Consider the following 21142-nt stretch of genomic DNA (forward strand, 5'->3'; position numbering starts at 1 on the left):
CTAAACGAAACCGCCCTGATCCTAAGCATTACTTTGGGAGTTTAGAGCTTCATTCTCTGAGCGCAATTCTTTGATGACAGCCTGTTATACCAAAACACTTGCATTAGCTTTATTGGCGCGACGCGGAAAACAGGCTTTTGAAAGGACGCACAGCCAAGGTATCGGGGTTGGCGCCTTGTTCTATCATACCCACGCAGATTGAGAGAGTGCTCTTATCCAATCCTATCTCTTGAGATCAGCGTCTCATAGAAGTGACACATACATGGCGACTCGACTGACCGGTTTGAAGCAACTGGGAAAGATCATATAAAGCTACGAAACGATATCAGCCGAGAAAGTTCCTTGGGCTAAAAAGAGAGCTTACAGTCTATGGTTTCCCTGGCATTCCGCAATATAGCCTCATCCTGGGTAGATGACATCTTGGATGACGATGAAAGCTTTTAGAATGGATATATTTTGTTATACTTATTTTACCCGCAAGTTCTACTCACGCGCCTGCCGGCAAAGTAACCCGCCGTGCGTTGCTCATTGCAGTTCTCGTTTCGTCACGACCAACGAGTTGCAGGTAATTGTGGGTGACGAAATCTCCTCGCCTCCGGCGTTCTTCATCTTTTCTTTTTATTATTTACCAACCGTTTACCTTAGCTCATAGCTCTCGGACCCTCCCGAGACATAGCATCTACGCAATGAGATGAGGAAACGACGCACGACTCCCAGATCAAACATCTCAAAGAACGCCAACATCAGCAAACAATTGGCCACTACACTGCCTGAGGGGGAAACGCAGTCCACAAGAAAGATACAAGCTGCAAGCGTCGAGAAGCAAAAACCGGTAATAGAGTTATTAGGCGCCGGCAAATCCACTCTTGCCTCCAACGACGAGGACTACTTATCTCCTCAAGTACCACCCAAACCCATTATCTCTTTGGAACATCCATCGTCTACAACTTCGACTATCAAGGTCGCCACTACCTTTCCGCACATCGTGTTTGATGATCTCTGGATAGATATTCTATCATTTTTTGCTCAAGTCTATCTCGCATTATACGAAATGACTCTTGGAATTGGAAAGTGGTGGGCCGGTACTGAGATAGAAGATAGCCATAGGGGCAAAGAGACAAAAGAAAAAGAGATCAAGGCCAAGAGGCGTAGGCGAAGGGTCGAGCCGTCGAGCAATAGTTCTGGTAGGTTTTTTTCTTTCTCCTTTTCCCTCGTTATATTATATGTATGATTAGTTTACGGGTGAGAAACAGATTCGGCAACAGGCCGATTCTTTCCTGGCATGGTAAATTTAAGTGGGACGCTGTGTTATATGAACTCTGTTCTTCAGGTGGGTTTCATAGCATCGGCTTCTCATGCTTCAGTCGGACCTCACTTGATGCTCCTTTTAGTCTGTCGCCTCCATACCCTCACTCATCATCCATCTCGAAAAAGTTATCGATTTGGCGGTAGAAGTGGACATACCGACCCATGTCACAGATGCTCTTCTCGATGTTATCCGGGATCTCAACACTCCCAATAAACGCCCCCCACCTGCTCTTCGACCACATAACCTTCTCACTGCACTATATCCTCTCCCTGCGATTCGACGACTATTGAGTACTCATGAGCAGCAGGACGCCCATGAACTATTTCTGGTGCTGGCTGAGGCGGTCTCTGATGAAGTTGTCAAGGTTGCTGCCGAGGTTGCCAAAGTGCGAGGCATAGGAGAAATTATCTCACTACAGGGATACTTGTCCGGCAAAAATGATGGAAGTGACCAACCTAGGAGAGCCGGTGACATGGAGGGAGCCAAAAGAAGGCAAAGAATAAGAGGTGTGGCTCAACCATGGGAGGGCTTGTTGGCGAGAAGAAGAGTGTGTCAACGTTGCGGTTGGAGTGAGGCTATTAGGATGGATACTCTAGGGGGGATTGAATTGCCTGTCCCGTTACACGTGTGTAAAACAATTCACTCAATGTGCTGTAGCTGAACGCTTGTTTTTAGGGCAATACCACCCTCGACGCCTGTATAATGGAGTACCTCGCGCCCGAAATACTTTCCGATGTCACATGCGAAATGTGCTCTCTCAAGCTCACACTGGATTACTACACTTCCGAAGTTGAGCGATTGTCGGGCTCCCCCTGTAAAAAGACTTCTACGAAAGAAGAGAATGAGCCCGGTAGTGACAATCAAGTTAGTGCTAGTCGGAAAAAGAAAGCTCGCGAAGCCAGGCGCGCAGAGACCAGGCTACGAGAAATGGTCAATTCCAACACAGTTAGCGATTTTGGCGAACCTAATCTAACGCCCCTACCGTCATCCGGCTTGACTGCGCAAATACCGGTCAAATGGCTTACGGCTAAAACAGCGTCCACTCGACAGTGTGTCATAGTTCGTCCCCCCCAATCTCTCCAACTACATTTCATCCGCTCGGAATTCACCATGTATGGGACGGTGCAAAAGAAGACCGCAAAAGTCTCATTTCCATTGTTATTAGATCTCACAAGATTTGTCTCTGACGGAGTGTGGGAAGAAAGAAGCGGGATAAAAAATATGCTCGCATCAGTCTCAACCGAAAAAACGATCCCCCCAATAACAGGACAAAGGGTAATATACCAACTTGAGTCAGCTATTCTTCACTACGGATTTACCCACTCTTCTGGTCATTTCGTCAGTATTCGGCGGAAACCCTCCCCGCCTTTGACCAAAGAGGAAAAGTCATTCCGACCCTTGCAAGTGGCAAAAAATTGTCCTGATGGGTGTAAATGCCAGGATTGTGTTTACTTTGGGCAGGTGAGGGATCTCGAAAATACGAAAGTACCAGGCAGAGGATGGCTGCGGATTAGCGATGCAGATGTAGAAGAGGTCGGCGAAGAGGCACTTCACGAAGCTGGTGGGGCCGTCGTCATGCTTTTCTATGAGCGTGTCATGGAGTATGTAGCAAAAAAAGTCGTGCATGATGAGCGACTTCAGGGAGACGGTGACAGCCAAGATGCTGGAGGTTTAGAAGATAACATTTAACACCCTTTAATGTAACATACATCTGACTGTAATATAGACTTCAGCCAAGCAATTGCGACCTGACAGCAGACCATTCGGGAGGCTATGCGGGGTATGAATATTAACTCCAGTTCTAGGGAATCAAGGGATACCCTGTGGGTAAAATACTCACATCTGATCGTGTTTCAAAATGCAGCCAATCGCCTGAGCCCGTCGGCAGGATGCCCATGGACGAGCACTTGTATAGTCCTAGCGCCAGGCTTGAAGAGGTATCAAACTTTTGTTTGTTTGGTTGAGATGATGTTTTGCACTCACATTAGCCCTTGGCAAGCCACATATAATACCATAGGTCCTATTAAGGGTGCGTATGTTGATTCTTCCGCAGCGGCCTTGATCCCCTTTCGAGACGTAGACGAAAGTGTCGGTCTGAAAGGTTCAAATGCTATCAAATTATGTTATAGTATATATGGCTTGTACGAGGACCATGAGAAAGAACGTACCTTGGAAGATGTTCAATACGGCGGAAATAGGTTGGGTTAAGAGCATGAAAATCATCCCGAGAGAGAATATCTGAATTCCCGAGCCTGAAAAGTAAAGCATTATGGCCTGCATTGGAAGAGATTTAGCAGGCCTTATAGTCGGTATGTATCAGCATTCTGGCACTGAAAGATGGAAGGAAATGCCGCTCACGATAAGGCCAGGTCCCATGCCCTCTTCATTTTTAATTCTGTGGATTTTCGAGCTTGCTTTGCGAGCGCCTCCTCATTTGCTTGGAAATGCTATACGACAGATATTCCAGCTTAGTTTCAGCCATTTGTAGCCCATAGAAAGTATTACCTTGGAAGAAGTGGAGGCTGATTGTTTGGCTGTGAAAGGGGCCAAATAACCTGGCGGGTTGGGCACGGAAGAGGGCCTAGACGATGCAGATGAGGCACGTTTCAGAGGTCGAAGAGCAAAGGTTTGCTCTGATGACACTCACTTGGATTGGGAGACGGTGTAGTCTAGCTTGATAAAGGCCATGTTTGTGCGTACAACGCTGCTTTGTGTCGTTCAAGCTAAACCGACAAGAGGATCGTCAGACGCACGTAGGAGACGGGCCGCAAGATAGATGGCAAGTCCTAGGAGCGTGCTTCGTCGGAGACCGGCCGATGTCCGTTGAGGGGCTTGTGTCGAGCCTAATAAATAGATGGCGTCTAATAAAAGCGATTACAATCTGAACTATAAATCTAGAAATGCAGATCTAATTGGTTCCTAATCCATTTCTAATCCGCTGGAACAACATTCAGTTCTGCCGTCATCACCGCGCACGCGGTTCATGCAGCGGTGCTCGCTCCTCTACTGCGTGGTAACGGATAATATATTCTTCTTAAGGCAATAGCGCATATATGTCCAGACTCTACGTCCCAAGTTCGCAATTACCAACATACACATGCACCACTTCGCCTCGGCAGTTGCAGCTCTCTTACTTTTGGGATTTTCTCGAGCCCAAGAGCTTTCCTGCTCCTCGCCCAAAGTCAACATCGACCCATGCCTCAGCCCTTCACCTGGCGGTCTCTTTGTGTTTCGACAACGCTTCGAACCTGATGTAGGAGATGATTTCGGCAGCTGGAATATAGATGGGCTTGAGGTTCTGACGTAGGTGCGGATGACTAAATGCCGTGAGGGGCTAATGATTATGATCCGGCAGCTGTGATACGCAACAACCACAAAACGACACCGCTTACGCTCCTACGTATAATCATGAAGAAATCGGCTCTTTCTGTCTCAAGTCCACCCTGTTTTCCGAGGAAAACGCATTTGCGAATTCCGAGAAAGCTTGGGCTCAGAGTGAAGTGGGAGAAGGCGTTGAAGAAGTTTGGGAACGAGCGGTCAGTGCATTTTATCTCGCCGAGCCCTTTTCCTCGGGAAAATTACTCATTGATAGTGTAGTGGAACGTGGCAGGAAGGTTCATTTCTACTTTCCATCCTGAATGCTACAAGAATGCTCAAAGGGGCAGTGGTGTAAATTCCTTCATCTTCAAGGCATGACAGATGCTGAGGTTCCGCTGGACTTAGGTACCGGAATTCTTCGCCGTTTTACAAAAGTTACATTGGAGATTTCCCACAGCTCAACTACTTTCAGATAATGATGTACGTAGTCAGCGTCCCAAAGCCTTGTTGAATGGGACCCTGACATCGGACAGATCATCCCGTCTGAGGATATAAGCTACTCCCTTGCAGAGCTTACAAGCGCACTATCCATGGGCGGGAATTTCCCGGTGGTGAGTGACATTAAGAGCTAACTGGTATGAGCCATATTGACAACACCAGGTCATCTGTGACAATACCACACTCTCCACCATCCTGTGGCCTTTACTTGTCCGAGGCTCCTTTGCCACGGGTACTTTTGAACCTACCTCGATGTTGCAGCGTGAATCAAATTGCCCTCAAGATGGAATCATGTAAGTAGGCTGAAGACTGTGCAATATACAGCAATGTACATTATGGGTCGACGATGTTGATAACATAATACCAGCTATCAACTTTCTAACAGACGCCCTGTCCCAACCACGACAGCCACTTGGGATCGTATCTTTCGGCCTTCACCTCGTCCTATCACCCTTTCACATGACGAGTCGAAGTTATATTACCGGACTCAAGTGCCAGATGATCTAAGACAGAAGCTTGCATTGTTCAAGGGCTATGAGCAAGGAAAAGAGGAGGGGAAGACAGAAAGGGCTGATAAGAAGTTCTGGAGAGATGAATTGTAATGGTCGGTCACCGCGAGCTTCATTATAAGGCCGCATATGCTTGTCCAAGGTTTTTATTTTATTTGATGAAGCAATGGGTGGCCAAGGGGGATTGCCATAAGAGGACCACAGTCTGAGTGTTACCAAAGATCGTGAATGGGGAGTCTTTGCCGTGAGCTTCAACCTGCAGCTTGTGTTCTTCAGTTGAGCAATCAGGCATGGGATATCTAGTTCCCACAGCGTGTCGATACGATGATTTTTGCGGCTATGTGGTGGCAGCGTCCGTCGCGTTCTAGTTGTGTAATGGAATGTGAGGATATCACGGGCTTGATATCTGACCTTATCATAGAGGGTCCTTACAGAGAAAAGCGGGTAATTCAGGCCGAGCAGGATAGGGATGATGCGGCGTGCAAAGGAGGAGGGTATTGATGTTTACGCCGTGCATAGAGAAAACCACAGCAAGTTAGAAGGAAGAGGGAAGGGCTGCGCGATGTAGAGAGTGAGAGCTGGCCAGGTGTCAGACGGGAAAATCAGGAGTCAGACTAGACCACTTCGTTGTACTGGTGCAGTAATAACTGGACATCAAGAGGGTACAATTATATTATTATGACTTCGCCTTGCGTCGTCGGTGCCGCGGCAATACGCAAGTGTCCATATGATTACGTAATTGTTCGTTTGGCCGATGCGATGATGCATGTTCGGAGGCAAGAAGGTGCATGGGCTGAGGATTGCGATTCCCGCGCTCTGCTGTATCTGATAGGAGCCATCGTTTCCACTCTGCACTTTCCTCGCAAGCACTCTCGAAAACATTCACTTATTCCTAGCATATCCTAAGCACATATTTGCCACTGGCAAGATACGGTCGCAATCGCCATGCCGGAGGATCTCTCCTTTCTTGACCAGCTCGAAGACTGGCTAGAGGCCCAGATTCCCAACAATCTTCACGATTTACCATCCAAGATGTTTGATACTGTTGAAAAATTAACAAACGATCTCTGTGAGCCCATCCGTATTGTTGAGTTGTATTGACTTGCTAACTTGTTCGATAAAAGTTGAGACTCTCAATGTTCATGGTCCACCCTCTATCTCAATACCCTTTCCACCTTTCGGGGCCAAAGAAGTGCCCACTGTCCCTCTCCCTCCTCCCCCCCCTCCTAGTAGCACAATTTCTTGCTGTCAAAATGCGGTCCATAGATCTGGTCGGTTCGTGAAGACCCATCCTATCGCTGTTGGCGCGGTCATATCCGTTGGCTTGGGCTTCACGGGACTTTTGGCATACCATGGTGCAAGCTTCTTTGCTAAGGGGAGGAAGGAAAAAAGACAATTTGGCGTCAACGGTGTCGTGCGCGACGGTATGTTGAAAGAGGCTATTGGTAAGTTTACCTAGTTTGTTGTGAAATAATTGGTAAGGTGCTAATAGCATACGCACCACAGTGATCCTCGCCCCTTCTCCCATGCCTCATATCCTTGTCCCGCTTGCGGCGAGTCTTCTGAGGGCAGGATATATTGTATTGATTGCTGTCACCAATAACAGGGATGCGCAATCTCTTGAGAAAAGGTTGAATGGATTGGAGGAAAGATCCGCCTTGCGTGTTCTTGTCTACGACCCGGATGACGTGCGTACATGAATATTTCATTTATGGCGATTGCGACTGACTGTTTCGATCGATTATGATAGCCTTCTACTTTCCCTCCTTTCCATCGCTCGCTTCTTGCCACCCTTACTCTCCGTTTCCCTGTCAGTGGAAGGTACACTGCTGGGGATCCATACAATCCACAACCATCTCAATTAGCTCACATCCATGCTTTCCTTTCCCTCTATCCCCTCCACCCATCTCCACCATCTCAGCCAGGAGCCCTTCCAGCTCTACCTACACTTCTCGCTCCTAACCCCGACGGCAGTAAACCAATGCTGGTGAACTTTTACCCGTCAGGCTCAGTACCGACGACGCCTGTTACTTTTGCTAGCCAGATTCTCTCTAGCAACCATGTGTTGCTTGGTAGGAATCTGGCAGCATCCTCTGGTGCTAGAGTCATCTCCATATACATTGGTGATGTTGATCTACCAACTCTGCCTGCGATCCTCAGTCATGGCAAAACTCTTTCCCGTCGTCAGATCGCAAAGGAACGACTTGCGCAGGTAGCATCACCGCAGCAAAAGGTGTCTATCATTCGAGACTATATCTACGGCTCATTCAATGCTGTTTTCAGTGTGGTCATCGGATCACTCGGTCTGGGGACTGCAGTGAGAGATTACAAGACGTTTGAAAAAGGGGTTCTGAAAGCCATCAAATCGTCCCACGGCCAACTTTTCTTCATTGGTCAACGATCATTCCTTCCATTCTTTGTTGCACATCTACCTATCCCCAGCTCCTTCCTTCCTCCTCTTTTAGCGTACCTGCCCGCAATGCCCTCTTGCACCGGTCCTGCGGCTTCTGAGCACGTCAAATCCGCCGGCTACAAGAACAAAACTTCTGTGGCCAAACAAGGGGCGACTAGCCGCCAGGACGCAAATGGGGAAAAGGAGAGGTTATCAGCTTCGGAGGGCAGTGAACATGAGGCAGGAGAAGACCTCATCAGCTCGGTGCACACTGGAACGAGCACCAGTAGTAGAGGTGTGGGTAGTGAGAGCTCGGAGGGGGCTAGCGGTCTTGGAGGTAGTTGGGTTGGATTGGAGGACGCCGTTTGAGCTTGCATGCTTATAGGCGCTCTGAATTTCCTGCGACACAGTGAAGTTGCCTGGGTGGATGAAAGGTGTATGGTTTGTCTGTTCGCTCTTTGCTCTTCGTTGTTTTGAATTGAAATTCTCAAATCAGTTGCTTGTGGTTCCATATGTTATGTAATTATATATCACGCTTTTCCAAAGCGGGCGGCTGACCGATGTATGACTGGTCGTTGACTCTGTCTAGAGACACAGCAGAGAGTGCGGCCATTAGTACTTGATGAGTTCTTGTTTGTAGATCTCACCAACTCGCAAGATATGAACAGGCAATGGGAAGTACAACACATCGGAGATCTACATTTTATCTCGGGGATGGTTCTATCAAGTAATAAAAAAATAATTGATCGACGCGATAAGATTGCACACGCGTCAGGGGTAAGCATAAATAGATCCCGGATCTCTTGAGTAAGATCGTTCACAACCACACACAACTCCCCAACAGACAGACGATCTCCCACCCTCGACCACGTTCTTGAAGACTTTTGGAACAACCTGGTAACAATGCTTCACCGCCGCCACCCCATTTCACATCCAGTTCCTCCATCCCCTTCGCGTCAACATCGTGACTACCTTGGCACTACAAGCACTACAGGCATACCAATACCACCGACCTCATCGCGTACATCGACGCCTGGTCGCCCTGCATCCAACCCAGCGCACTGGGAGTTGGATGCCAGAGAGCAAACCTCTTTATATGACCACGGGTTGAATAGACCTGGTAGAAGTAGTATGAGTAAAGGGACGGATATCGGCTGGGACACTGCTGAAAGCAGAAATAATTTAACAAATAGAATGGGGATGGGCTTGCGCAACGTTAGGCATGGGATGAAAGATGCACTAAGAATGGATAGGAGTGTAAATCTCGTCTGGCAGTAAGTCAGTGGTCGCAGCGTGCTGAACATCTCCTTGTTCCACTGGCTAATAAATTTACGAAGTGACCGCGAGCTGAAAACTCTAATCATCAAGTCGATGTACGATCATTTCATTGCTTTTCCTCAGCCGCTAAGCTGACGGCAAAATGAAGGTTAATTAACCTTTTATCATTACTCCTGTTGTCCTTGTCGTCTCTGATCTTTTCACCAATACTGGTGCATCCGGCCTCCACCGACATGCAGACGCGTACAAAAGCGATCGGTATGTGGTATAACATTTTGCTCAGCTGGCCTGTTTTTGTTGTGTGCTTTTGGGTCAATGTGAGCTGGTGTTTGGGAGTTTCAGGACCAACGTTGATGTCCGGTGCCGTTATTGTAGGCCAACTGGGGACCCGGAATATCAAAACGGGCACAAGTATTACTTCATCCTACTTATCGGCACCAGCCATCGGTCTGGGGCACACCCTCAAAGTCTACGCAAATGGCAACCGGCTATACAGCCAAATTATTCTCTTCGGCCACTCGTGTCCTTCTCATCAGCGATTTCACGTTGGTATCCCGCTTGATAGGAGCGATTCCACTCATTGGCCGGCCATGTGCCCTTGCATATATGTCTATCATCAGCTCATACTATTGTTTTGAGTGAGTTCGGCAGATAAATTCGTGGAAAACTCTGCTGACCTTCATGCTATTCCGGAGATGGACATTTTCTACGAAGAATTGGTCACTGGATTACAGAATAGAATATCTACAGGCGAGATTAGCATATATGTTTGGTTTCGGTAGGATTGACGCATTTTGTCCTGCTTTCCATCGACTAACGGCCTTTTTTAGGACTCCCAGTGACCCTGATGACATCTTTCGGACCGCCTTTGGTGACAATGGCCATATTTGCTCTAGTATACCCCTTTGTAGGCACCGCCGCACTCGATGATAAGGACACTGTTGACCACTATTTTTAGTTTGTCATCCAGGCGTTGCAATCTAGCCCTCCACGAAACGCAACCTTGTTACCTTTGAATCCTTCTTCTCGACCTCTCACTCCCTCTTTCCGCGTCAAGAGCTCTAACGCTCTCCCGGCCGATCCCTTTGGCGAACCTACGTACTGCGATTTGGAAGCTCCTAGTGGGAGAGAAAAGGAGTGGGAGTTTAAGGTTCCAATCTTTTGGTTTGCAAATCATGCCCTGAGAGGTTTGAAATGGTTGGAAGACGCCGTAGCAAAGGATAGAAGTGGTAGGAAAGACATCTTTGGTCTGGGATCGCAGGGTTGAGAGGACAGATGATGTAAATGGCTGGTTTAAAACTCATTATTCATCTTCGTGAGTTCTAGCAATGTAACCATCTACTGCTGTTACCCATTATTGGCTTCTCCCGGGCAGCTCGAATTACTACTGCGTATACACGTGCATTAATACATGTTACATATACATTTGTCAGATCGCGCTACTGTAGCTTTGGAGGATGCTGAACGATTCTCGATTGACACCGTACGTTCTGTATCCAAAGAATAATCCCGAAAGTATCATTCTTTGGTTATTGATCTCTTTTCAAGGATCTGGAGGATGATTCATCATAAAAACATAAGAGATGAGGAAGAGGACAAACAGCCAAGAGGCAATACGAGACAAGAGACTTGGAATTTGGTCTAATATATGACATATCCTAGATGAATACTAGGTTGGCTTCTTGCAAAGAATGCTATTATGCCATCACATGACCCTGCTACAGACGCTGGATGATGGATAACGGAAGATTCGCGGAAGAGGAGGGGTAGCAAGAAATTAAAGGAGGTTGATAAAAGAGTAAGGGCCACTGGCAGAAGAGTGTAAGTAGCAAAGAGAGAAATAGGCAATAATCGCTCGTCTAGTGAGATACGAGCCAGGAGGCAAAAAGGTCCAAAGACGCCGACATCCAGATTCCGTGCCTCACGTCCCAGGCCTCGCCGGCTTAATGATAGGCCCCGATTAACGCCGTGCACGTATTAATAGCTATAAAAAGATAAAGGGAAAAACATAAATAATAAATTTGAAATAAATAAATTTAATAGCTACAAGTTACGAGTAAACGAATGTAAAATGGAGTATGAAGTGTATAAGCTTGTATGCGATACGGATCCACCTAGCAGAAGCAGCACATGTCCACAGATCCCCAGGCGGAGGACACAAGACCGACACAAAGCCGATATCCATTAGTTTGGCGTTACAATATACTGCGTGGTGTCGGCTTGCCGCCTTTCGTCCGTCTAGCATATCGTTCGTAAGCTGGCATTCCCAGCGATCTCAGCTCAAGGCTTATCAATTGTTTGCCAAATAATAAGAGTAATACCCATCAGCCATCAGCATCATCCAACACCCACCATCGGGCACGGAGGAATCGGATAGGGCACTGGGCACTGATTGATGGGATCCATATGAGCGGTAAACGGATTATCGAATACGGAACCTGTTCCTGATGTTATGCAGGTGTGAGCCGGGGCCTGCGTGAAACAAAGAACTACTGCGCCGTGGGAAGACTGGGAAATGAAAGAAAGACAAAAGGGAAGTGTGATTCGTGATTGGTGATTATTAGTGATCTGCATCTTCTTTTAGATCTACTAATTAACTTACCTCTTCTTTTGTTACTGGTGTAAGGTTCAGGCACGAGGCACGGGGGGTTTTCAAGGCGGTTAAGGGCGGGCGAGGCACGAAAGGAGAGGGGAGTGAATGGGCGGGGCGTGGCGTGGGTCATCGGGGAAGGAGTGGGCGAGCAGCGATCGCTGGAAAGTGTGGAGGTGTATATAGACCCTGTTTATCCGCGAAGAGTGCGAGAGGGGCCCAGGCGATCGCCGGAAGGTTCCATATAAACTCGCCCTCTCCCCCCTCCGCCAGCCCTCCAGCCGCCATGTCCCAGCACCGTCCCTCGCCAGACCAGCCGTCCTACTATCCACTCCCCCACCCCCCGTACCAGCCCCAGTACGCCGAACCGATGCCCGCGAGACCGTCGCGCCCGATGACCATCTCCCTTCCCCAATTCCAGCCACCCCCCTACTCCCAGCAACAGTCTCAGACTTTGCTTCACTCGCCATTCGAGACCCCCCGAAGCATGCCCATGAGCTCAACCCCTTTATCATCACATATTGAAGGAATGGTGGATTACTTCTCCACCTGGGACGGGCAAACTATGCAGCCAGTGCCAGACTTCCATCAACACGCCCTCCAGCATCAGCCGCTGCTGCCTCAGCACCCTTCTTCTCTGCCGCTATCGAACCACAGTCCTAACGAATGGCAGTCACAAGCACCTCGTTCATCCCGTAAAACCAGCCGTCAGCCAAATTCCAAGGCTACTAGTTCCGATTCCATGAGTAGCACCAAAACCACCAGGCAGCAATTCACTGCATGTGGCGCGTGCCGTCACAGGCGAGTAAAGTGTGACTTGAAAGATAAGCAGGAACAGGCCGAGAAAACAGCTCTGTTGGAGAGTAATGGGCACACTGGACCCATGAGAGAGCAGGCCAAAAAGGTTCAATGCTCAAATTGTTTAGAAAGAGGGCTCAACTGCGTGTAAGCTAACTCTGTGCATTCATCCACTTTTTCCTTGCTCATGTCGCTTTATAGAGACGAGTTTGCACCTATCAAAGCTGCCAAGCAACTACGCCGTGGAAAACGAATCACAGAGATAGAACAGTTATATGGGAGATCCGCAACGGACGCTGCGAGTGTACATGACAACGCCTCTACATCTTCTATCAAGCAGCCTGTATCGTCTGTCAAATCTAATACTCAACCGGTTCACTCCATTATCCCCGAATTGACTCGAGAATTCTTTGAATCAGACTTCTTCCGTAGGTTTCAAGTTCAACGGCCAGTCATTGATCCCGGAAACTTCCTTGAGAGGTATTTATCGCAAGCAAATCCTCATGCAGCAGCCATGGGTACCGAAGGCGCCATCCTCTGCCACGTACTTTACGCCTGGGCTGTGTCATATGGCGTAGACGAGTATGGTCGTCTAGATCTACCGGAAGGTGGAAGAGAACCATTAACTGGGGTGAACGTCACAAATGCATGCCCCGGAGAAGTACAAAGAGAAAAAGATAGATCTGTAAGGAAGGAGAAGATGAAAAGCGTAGTAAAAATTATTCTCAAGGAAATTGATGACTGTGGGGTGATGAGAAAACCGACTTGGGATGGTGTTCGAGTCTTGCTCATGATATTGCCGTTGACAGAAGGTGCGTTTGCCAAGTCACATTACCAGTACATCTCAAACCACAAATACTCAAAGTCGATTTACTGCAGGCATATCAACGCCGGTTGAACGACTGGTCATGTATGATGCTGCCATCTCACAGGTTTTCATGCTATGCTCCCACGTCGCTATGGGGTATGATGGATTACCGTCTGCTAGCTCTGAAGCAGCGAATGGGGCCACAGAAGATGACCAGGGTATGACCGTAGTCCGTGTTCGAGTCTATTGGTGTAAGTGACTGTTGCTTTTTTGTACACCTTTTTTTGCGGGGCTGACGGCATTTTGCAGATGCCTTTGTTCATGAAGGCATAACAACCGGTCTTAAGGGCGGTAGGCTACACCTTGATGAAGAAGATATGGAAACAATGCAAGACATCATTGATAATAATGCACTGGTACGAGATTCGGTTTCTTTTCGGATATCAACCAAGTTTGCTACTGCCCCTATAAATTTAGCCGTAAGTGCTCAGAATCGCTGTCCTCCTTTTTGGTAAATGCTGTACTGATGCATTTTCGTAGCTTGCATGTCGAAAGATCAATAAAGCGCTCACTGGTCCTAAAGCAAAGCGGCGAACAGCTGTGAATGTCGATTTAGTTAAGCAAGCTTGGGAGGCCCTGGAACGGTGTTGGGAAGAGTTTGACGACTTGTTGAAGGTTGGGCCCAATCACAAATACATTTTGGGGGAAGAAGTTGCTAGGCAAGTTTATCGTACTTTAATTCTGTTCATTTTGGAATTGACCTCATTGTCAGGTTTGCGGATGGCTGGAAAATCTTCCTTTTCGAGGCCCAGAATGTGATCTACAACAATCTGGAAGCACGGCGGCAGAAACTTTCTAATACTGCTGTCCAACTTACTGCCCGCATCACCGAATCTGCCTCGCCCTCAACCGCTAACAGTCCGGAAACCATGCACGCTGACCTCGTCACGATCGACCATTTGTTGGACATTGCCAAGAGTAAATGTGAAGTCAAAACGAGACAAATTGTTGATCTGGTAAAAACGTATGTTGGCACGAGGTTCTTTGAGTGGGATGCCAGTCTTGTACGAGATGGTACATACTACGCGGCCATGTGGTTGGTCAAGCAGGGAGGAAGCAGTGAAGATGTGGCAGTCTGTATCCAAGCGCTGAACGTAAGTAATGTCTTTTGGATAAAACTTATGTGTGCTTATGTTCTATCCCCTCCTAGGAACTGAGGTGGGCTCATGCGAAAGCCTGGGAACGTTCTGCAGAGTAAATCTGATTTCCGTGTCAACTGAATAGCACTGAAACTGACCCTTCATAGTCTCCGGAAAGAATGGCTTGAAAAACATGTGGTGGATGATCCTCAAGAGCAAAATAAAACCTGGGATTCTGTTATCACCAACCTTGAGAAGCTAGGAGAAGATAAAACAACAACTGAAGCGCCTCAAAGACAACACGAAGTCCTTGAGCAACCTAATATGCCCCGACACAATACCTGTAATCCCGGTATGGGTAATGAGAAATCCCAGTCTCAATTACAAGACAACTCGAAAAGGTTGAAACAAACACATGCAAGCCTCGACCACCATATTCATCAACAGCAACAACAGCCCCATTCTTCCCAGATATACGCCTATCCAGATTCGCAACATCATCTACAGCAGTCCCTTCCCAACTCCTACCTGGATCAGCGGCATGTAGATATCATCCCACCTGGTTCCAATACCTCATATTCAAGCCAACCTTCCGGGATTTCTGGTCCCCAATATCAGACCGAAGGCAATCATACACCTACAACTGACTCGACCTTTACATCCTCACATACAACTCTCCCCATCAATGATACGAAGGTGAATGTCATGGACATGTCCAGCAGCTACCATCATGTTAACATGCGAGAAGGTCTCTTCGAAGATGATAGTTTCCACTCATCCCATGGCGCTCAGCAAACCCAGATGTATGAGGAAGCAGAGACGCGTAATGGCTCAGTCCCCTCGCATCATGGACTTGTTGGACACGGTCACGGCAATATCATGTTGGGTGAGAATGGGTACCGAGCGTACGAGAAATTTGACGGCCAGACGGGTTATATGGCCGCCGAAGGATATCCTCAATCGAGACAAATACACCAAGTCTATGACTACCACCACGATCCTTCTCATCTCCATCCTCACGTTCAAGATGCCCACACCCAAGGAACAGGGCAGGGCGACTACAACAGTTACCAGCATCCCACTGAGGAACTGCAAGGGCAATTCGTCCTCCAATATGATGGGACCCACCTATTTACCCCTTACTCCAACTAAGCATGGGTGAAGAAGTCGCTGGAGGTGGACAGAGGACATGGAGGCGAAGTAAAAAAAAAATTCGAAAAATAAAAAAAAAAGTTGAAAAGAAAGGCGCACGTTCATAGTTCATACGTAGCGTCGTTGACCTTGTCATAGGCAAATGCTTTCCCCGTCTAGATTTTGGTCTCTACATACCCTGTTGTATCCTTTGTGCAACATTTGGAACTGTAAACTGTAATAAACTTCAATTGGTCTCTACATACCCTGTTGTATTCTTTGTGCAACATTTGGAACTGTAAACTGTAATAAACTTCAAAGCCAAAAAATGATACATTTCGATGATGATCAACGAGCGTCCTAAATAATCTCCCCAAAACTCAACCGAAAGAAACCAATAAACAGTTGTAATCGTATCTAACATTTAAGAACCGAGCCTCTTTTTAGAGACCCAGAGGTTTTAAGAATTCATACATGGTACCGTTGGATGCACGGGCCCGAGAGTAGCTCAATGGTATAAGTTTGAAAACGGTAGGATAAATGGTAACCGAATAATATGGAAGTGAAAAACATAAAAGTGGAACGTCAGGCGTAATCAGAGCCCGCTACGCGAGCGACAAACCGCCTCTCCCCGAATCTCCGCTCCCACTGCTCCTATTCATTCGCTCATTCAACAGGAGCATCAGAAGCATGCCTTGCCTTCTTGCTTCCGCCACCGGAATTTGCAGACGACGCAACTGTTGGCGAGCTGGGCTTTGACCGCACAGACACATTTTTAGACGAAGCGACACTGTTCTTGCGGGAAGGGTTGCTTTCTTTCGGTCCAGGACCCGCTCGGTTTCTACACACTCTGATTAGATATTGCAATTCTCGCCCGACTGCAAACGCACCTTTTCTTAATAACATCCGTCTTGAGCGACAAGGGTCGAACGACACCGTGCAGTTTCTGATAGATCATTAGAACGTCTCTAATTATATAGCTGAAAGACAGTACTCACGTAGAAAAGTCCACACGCATTGCACAACGGCTGCCCATCTGGATCTCGTCTCCATAAAGGAGTGTTTGTCGTCTGACAATTTGTACACATTGTGGGATTCTCACCACTAGGCATGATAGAGCCTGGCCCGCCTTCATTTTCACTCGTCGGCGTACCTGGTCGGGACTTATTATTTCCACTTGATCCCTTGTTCCCTTTACTGGAACCAGACCCAGCGTTTCCTGATGCATTAGTTGAGGCAGTACGACCGTGCTTTGATGATTCGCTTTGAGAAGACATCCTCAGAGCAGCGAGATTAGGAGTACTGCTAGATCTGTTCGGTGGCGGCATCTGTCTGTTGTCTACAGCCTTACCGCCTACAGCTTTTGGTAATGGCCGGATGTTGTTACCTGAGCTGTTGTTACTGGGCGTAGGAGCACCGCTTTGGGGAGAGACGGCACTGGGAGAGAATTCGTTGGCGGCCTGACCGGGCACGGCCCCAAGAACTTGAGAGGGATTGATGTGGGTAAACGGGCTCGCAGATGAGTTTGCATTGAGGTAGAGGTGCATGAGCTGCTGAAAATCAAAAGGATTGTCGCCTGTAGCTTGAGGCATCGAAGGAAGGGACATTCCGGGTTCAATGTGACCAAACGCCGAAGGAGAACCAAACGCTGACGTATCCGCTGTAACAGGATGACTTGCCCAGTCTGTCAAGTCTGCAAGGTCGTCATCACCTTCATGGTTCACATCATTGTTTTCTTGGGTCCCTGAAGGAGTTGCACTTGCGGCAGCTAGGTCAAAAAAATTCTCGTAGGATTGAGGGAAGCTGAAGGTGAAGTTTGATGTGGGGAAGCCGCTGTCACCTTCTGGAAGAGGACTATTCGCGCCCCCTTGAGGAGAGGCTTCGGCATGGCGCTTGCGAGGATTGGACATGAATTGAGGAGAGGTGGATGGTTCACCCTCTTCCAACAATTTCACAGTGTGGTCGAAAGATGTCTTTCGCACACGACGAGGAAGAAACCCATAATGAGGATGGAAGTTTTCTTGGCTATGTGTATAGAGACCTGGACCATTGATTCCAGGTAAGTTAGACGTAGCTTCTTCGGAAGGATTAAGCCCACTCGCGAGAGACATCTGAAGATGCTCCAGCGCGCTCCTGTTCTGAGGTGCAGAGGCGGGGTACAAGTCAGCCCCATTCATGTGCTCGACAGCTTGTTGCACTTCATCCTGCTCTCCTTCTTTCTCGGGTAACTGACTCAAGCTTTGCAGCATCATGCTAGAAGGACCAGGGAGAGATGAAGCATGGTGATATTGATTCTGGTTGCCATGATGGCTTGTCGAGTGGGCGTTAGCGGCGTGAATGTTCAGACTACCGTGTCCGGCCATGTATTGGCCCATCTCTGCGATAGGTGTTCCGCCTGCAGCAAGAAGGTGATGAGCGTGAGCTTCACTGAAGGGGTTGCGGAATGGAGCCGCAGAACGGGAGCGTGACCTGGAAGAAGCACGCCAATCAATATCCATGGGTATGCGAGAACGGGATCGGCTTGCTGCTCGCCAATCGATATCCATGCCGCTAGGAAAAATAATCAGTAAATGACATCATGATGTTGACACGGTAACTCACTTTGGCGATTGGGAATTTGAGCTTGTTGCTCCAGCAAAACCAACAATTCTTGACTTCCCCTTTGTTCTTCCTCGTCTTTCCTCCACAGGAGGCAATTCTGCGGCTGCAGCGGCTGCTGCTGCTGTTGCTGCCGCTGCTGTTGCTGTTGCTGCTGCTTCTGCTGCTTCCTTCTCAGCAGCCTCCTTATCTTCTTTCTCTCTTTCCTCCTTCTCCTTTGCCGCTTGCTCCTCTTCCTTCTTCTTCAGTGTAAGATGCATCATTCTCCAGGTCAGATTCTCCATCCTCTGCCCGTTGGGCAAGGTATCTCTGGCTCTTGCGTATGCTTTCCAGACTTGCGCAGCAAGAGGATCCTTCTCAGCCACCTGCTCCGGAGGACCAACCTCGGGTAACGGGCTTGTGGCATCGCTCTGAGATGGTCGACGAGTAACTGGGAAAGACCCAAAACCATTGAGTGGTGGGGTCATAAGAGGAGTGCTAGGAACGCGAGCAGTGAGGAAGTCGTCTTGAAGGATGTCGCTGACGATGTTTGAGTCTTTTCGTCCCTTACGAGACGATGCTTCAGGGGACGACGGATTTTGAGAAAAGGATGGCGTAGGAACACTTTTGGTAAGTGGCCAAGGCGGGGATGCAACATCAACAGTTTGCTTCGTTTGCTGCGTTTGCTGACTCAAGCCCATACCAATACCCATGCCCACTCTCAAAGCCATTTCCAAACCTGCAGCTCCATACTGGGCAAGATGCTCAAGAGACAATCCGTTCGGCAAAGGAGGTAAACCATTGAGTGAAACGCCGCCGGGCATGGGCCCGTCATGAGGAGCTTCAGAGCCGGCTCTCGAGGCATGCTCGGAGGATGGTACACTTCCCCGGTGTGTCTGGAACACAGGAGCAGGATGCTGAGGTGCTTCACGCCGACGTGGAGCAATGGGCGGATATCGTGAACTACTGTTTGAGCCCTGTAACTCATGTTTGGCCATCGATTCCTGCTGCCACGAGCCGGTAATACCCATCTCAAAGGGGCTGTTGACTCCGAAATCACTACCGCCGGGTGTTGTCACGGGGGTCTCGCTCGAACCCATTGCCCTCTCGGACAAAGGCCAAGGCGTCAAGGGTTGGTTAGATGCACCTTTACTCACCTTACCAGGCTGTGCAAAGGTGACATGATTGTACTGCTGCTGAGGACCAGGGAATCCAGATAGCCCCCCGGAATTGTGCAAGATGCCAGGAGAGTTAGCCGAAGATTGACTGCTTGAATGTATGTTCTGACCATCAGAGCTAGTCTGCTGTTGGTGCTGCAAGCGACGACTCAAAAGGCTTGTACCTCCAGGATGTGAAGTTGAATGGGCAGTGCTCCTAGCAGCTTTCGGAGACGTATTTGCGTTCAAAGCGCCCATAAAATCGATGGAAGCACTGTCGTTCATTTTACCCTGATTTCGCTCGACCAGATCAGCAAGGCTGGCAAATACAGCTGGATCGATGGGATCATCATTACAGGTGGTCTTTTGAACCGTGCCCAACGGAGAAAACCAATTCGCGGGGTTCGGAAGAGACGTCCAGTCGAATGGCTTGCTATTCGCATCATTTTCACCCTGTTGATCAGGAAAAGATGCACCCCAAGAGGAAGGAGGAGGTTCTACGGGAGTAGTGGATATCATGGGAACAGAACGCTTTGATCTAGAAGAGGATAGTTGAGAGTGTGAAGAGGGCTGAACACCCTGGGAAAAGCTGTTTCGTGGGACGCTAGAACCCACTCCAACAATATCAATAGGAGTCATTGGCGTAGGGGTGGTGGCAATCGACGAATGGTCATTACCATGGAAAGAACCACTGCCGCTGTGTCCTATACTTGATGGTTGAGAGAATGATTGGTATCCCTGTGGAGGGTAAGGAAAGTTGTGTCGATTGATTGGAATGGAAGGCGACATGGCAGGTGTTGGAGGATTGGAGAGGCGGGAAGACGCGGCAGAAGGGGGTCGTTCCGGGACCCGAGCACTATTTACTTTCCCATTGTAGACACCTTGCCCTCCCCCAGCATCCACAGTGAATGGTCCCTTTTTCCCCCCCGATGTAGTGCGCCATGGAAGCTTGTCCATTCTAGCCGCCGCTAGCTGCTGTTTGGTTGCAGTGCTAACGGGTCGAGTAGACGGCTCGCGAGGCGCTGTTGGTTTCGGTAGAAGTGGACGAAGCCTAGAAGAAGTCCCACCAGTGCTAGTTGAAGTAGTGGATACAGGAGATGATTTTGAAGATGTGGTAGACCTAGGAGAGGGACCTATAACGGGTGGAGACGGGGTGGAAATGGTGTCGGTTTTGTGTTGTTAGAGGCTGTGGTGATTGGAAGTAGCGGGAAGACCGCGCGGTCCATCGTAAGCCTGCATTCACCACAGATCAAAGGACGAGAAGAAAGGCTGGAGGCCCCGAATGATGCCTGCCACAACAAAGCTTGGATGACAAGAGATGCGAACAGAAAGCAAGAAGACTCGGCACGAAAGCCAAAAGAGGGAGGTCAGACACCGTTTCAATAGAAGGCAAACTTTTCATTGGCAATCGGCAACAGCCTTTATTGGCCTTTCTTGTGGAATTGACGAGAAGCCCACCCGTCCAGCGCCGCCTTCACGATGAGCTGACGAATATCCTCCCGCTCCTGTCGTGTTTCCGCGTATAAAATGTAAAATGGATCTGCTGGGAATAGCACATACCTGATAGGAAGGAGGGGAGCTTGCAAGGTCTCCTCTACTGCAGTCTATGGGCGCGGTAACGGACTGAAGTCTCTGCAG

At 48.5% G+C, this 21142-nt stretch overlaps 8 protein-coding genes across 8 annotated transcripts; 5 read left to right on the plus strand and 3 right to left on the minus strand.

Moving 5' to 3' along the window:
- Positions 1 to 21: 21 nt before the first annotated feature.
- On the minus strand, positions 22 to 419 carry CNBA1680 (hypothetical protein; the record flags this gene model as incomplete). Its single annotated transcript, XM_773075.1, has 4 exons — positions 22 to 81; positions 152 to 222; positions 280 to 312; positions 365 to 419. The coding sequence occupies 4 exons, from the start codon at positions 417 to 419 to the stop codon at positions 22 to 24; spliced, it is 219 nt and encodes a 72-aa protein (XP_778168.1).
- A 272-nt stretch (positions 420 to 691) lies between these two features.
- CNBA1690 (hypothetical protein) lies at positions 692 to 2998 on the plus strand (the record flags this gene model as incomplete). The annotated part of the gene is made up of 4 exons (XM_773076.1): positions 692 to 1184; positions 1254 to 1330; positions 1392 to 1934; positions 1985 to 2998. The coding sequence occupies 4 exons, from the start codon at positions 692 to 694 to the stop codon at positions 2996 to 2998; spliced, it is 2127 nt and encodes a 708-aa protein (XP_778169.1).
- A 40-nt stretch (positions 2999 to 3038) lies between these two features.
- CNBA1700 (hypothetical protein) lies at positions 3039 to 3997 on the minus strand (the record flags this gene model as incomplete). The annotated part of the gene is made up of 7 exons (XM_773077.1): positions 3039 to 3080; positions 3150 to 3237; positions 3293 to 3419; positions 3478 to 3608; positions 3668 to 3756; positions 3815 to 3890; positions 3957 to 3997. The coding sequence occupies 7 exons, from the start codon at positions 3995 to 3997 to the stop codon at positions 3039 to 3041; spliced, it is 594 nt and encodes a 197-aa protein (XP_778170.1).
- Positions 3998 to 4406: 409 nt separating this feature from the next.
- On the plus strand, positions 4407 to 5727 carry CNBA1710 (hypothetical protein; the record flags this gene model as incomplete). The annotated part of the gene is made up of 6 exons (XM_773078.1): positions 4407 to 4612; positions 4665 to 4845; positions 4907 to 4978; positions 5116 to 5238; positions 5288 to 5418; positions 5493 to 5727. 6 exons carry the CDS (start codon positions 4407 to 4409, stop codon positions 5725 to 5727), a joined length of 948 nt encoding a protein of 315 aa, XP_778171.1.
- An 852-nt stretch (positions 5728 to 6579) lies between these two features.
- CNBA1720 (hypothetical protein) lies at positions 6580 to 8395 on the plus strand (the record flags this gene model as incomplete). The annotated part of the gene is made up of 4 exons (XM_773079.1): positions 6580 to 6703; positions 6759 to 7079; positions 7141 to 7322; positions 7385 to 8395. The coding sequence occupies 4 exons, from the start codon at positions 6580 to 6582 to the stop codon at positions 8393 to 8395; spliced, it is 1638 nt and encodes a 545-aa protein (XP_778172.1).
- A 534-nt stretch (positions 8396 to 8929) lies between these two features.
- CNBA1730 (hypothetical protein) lies at positions 8930 to 10571 on the plus strand (the record flags this gene model as incomplete). Its single annotated transcript, XM_773080.1, has 7 exons — positions 8930 to 9300; positions 9364 to 9399; positions 9453 to 9621; positions 9680 to 9942; positions 10000 to 10082; positions 10135 to 10211; positions 10263 to 10571. 7 exons carry the CDS (start codon positions 8930 to 8932, stop codon positions 10569 to 10571), a joined length of 1308 nt encoding a protein of 435 aa, XP_778173.1.
- A 1609-nt stretch (positions 10572 to 12180) lies between these two features.
- CNBA1740 (hypothetical protein) lies at positions 12181 to 15791 on the plus strand (the record flags this gene model as incomplete). Its single annotated transcript, XM_773081.1, has 8 exons — positions 12181 to 12839; positions 12894 to 13504; positions 13572 to 13751; positions 13810 to 13979; positions 14041 to 14219; positions 14273 to 14654; positions 14711 to 14754; positions 14807 to 15791. 8 exons carry the CDS (start codon positions 12181 to 12183, stop codon positions 15789 to 15791), a joined length of 3210 nt encoding a protein of 1069 aa, XP_778174.1.
- A 645-nt stretch (positions 15792 to 16436) lies between these two features.
- Positions 16437 to 20461, minus strand: CNBA1750 (hypothetical protein; the record flags this gene model as incomplete). The annotated part of the gene is made up of 4 exons (XM_773082.1): positions 16437 to 16611; positions 16661 to 16716; positions 16769 to 18320; positions 18372 to 20461. 4 exons carry the CDS (start codon positions 20459 to 20461, stop codon positions 16437 to 16439), a joined length of 3873 nt encoding a protein of 1290 aa, XP_778175.1.
- Between the last annotated feature and the right edge of the window lie 681 nt (positions 20462 to 21142).

Source organism: Cryptococcus neoformans, chromosome 1 (genome assembly GCF_000149385.1).
Source record: "Cryptococcus neoformans var. neoformans B-3501A chromosome 1, whole genome shotgun sequence".
Classification (NCBI taxonomy): Eukaryota; Fungi; Basidiomycota; class Tremellomycetes; order Tremellales; family Cryptococcaceae; genus Cryptococcus; species Cryptococcus deneoformans.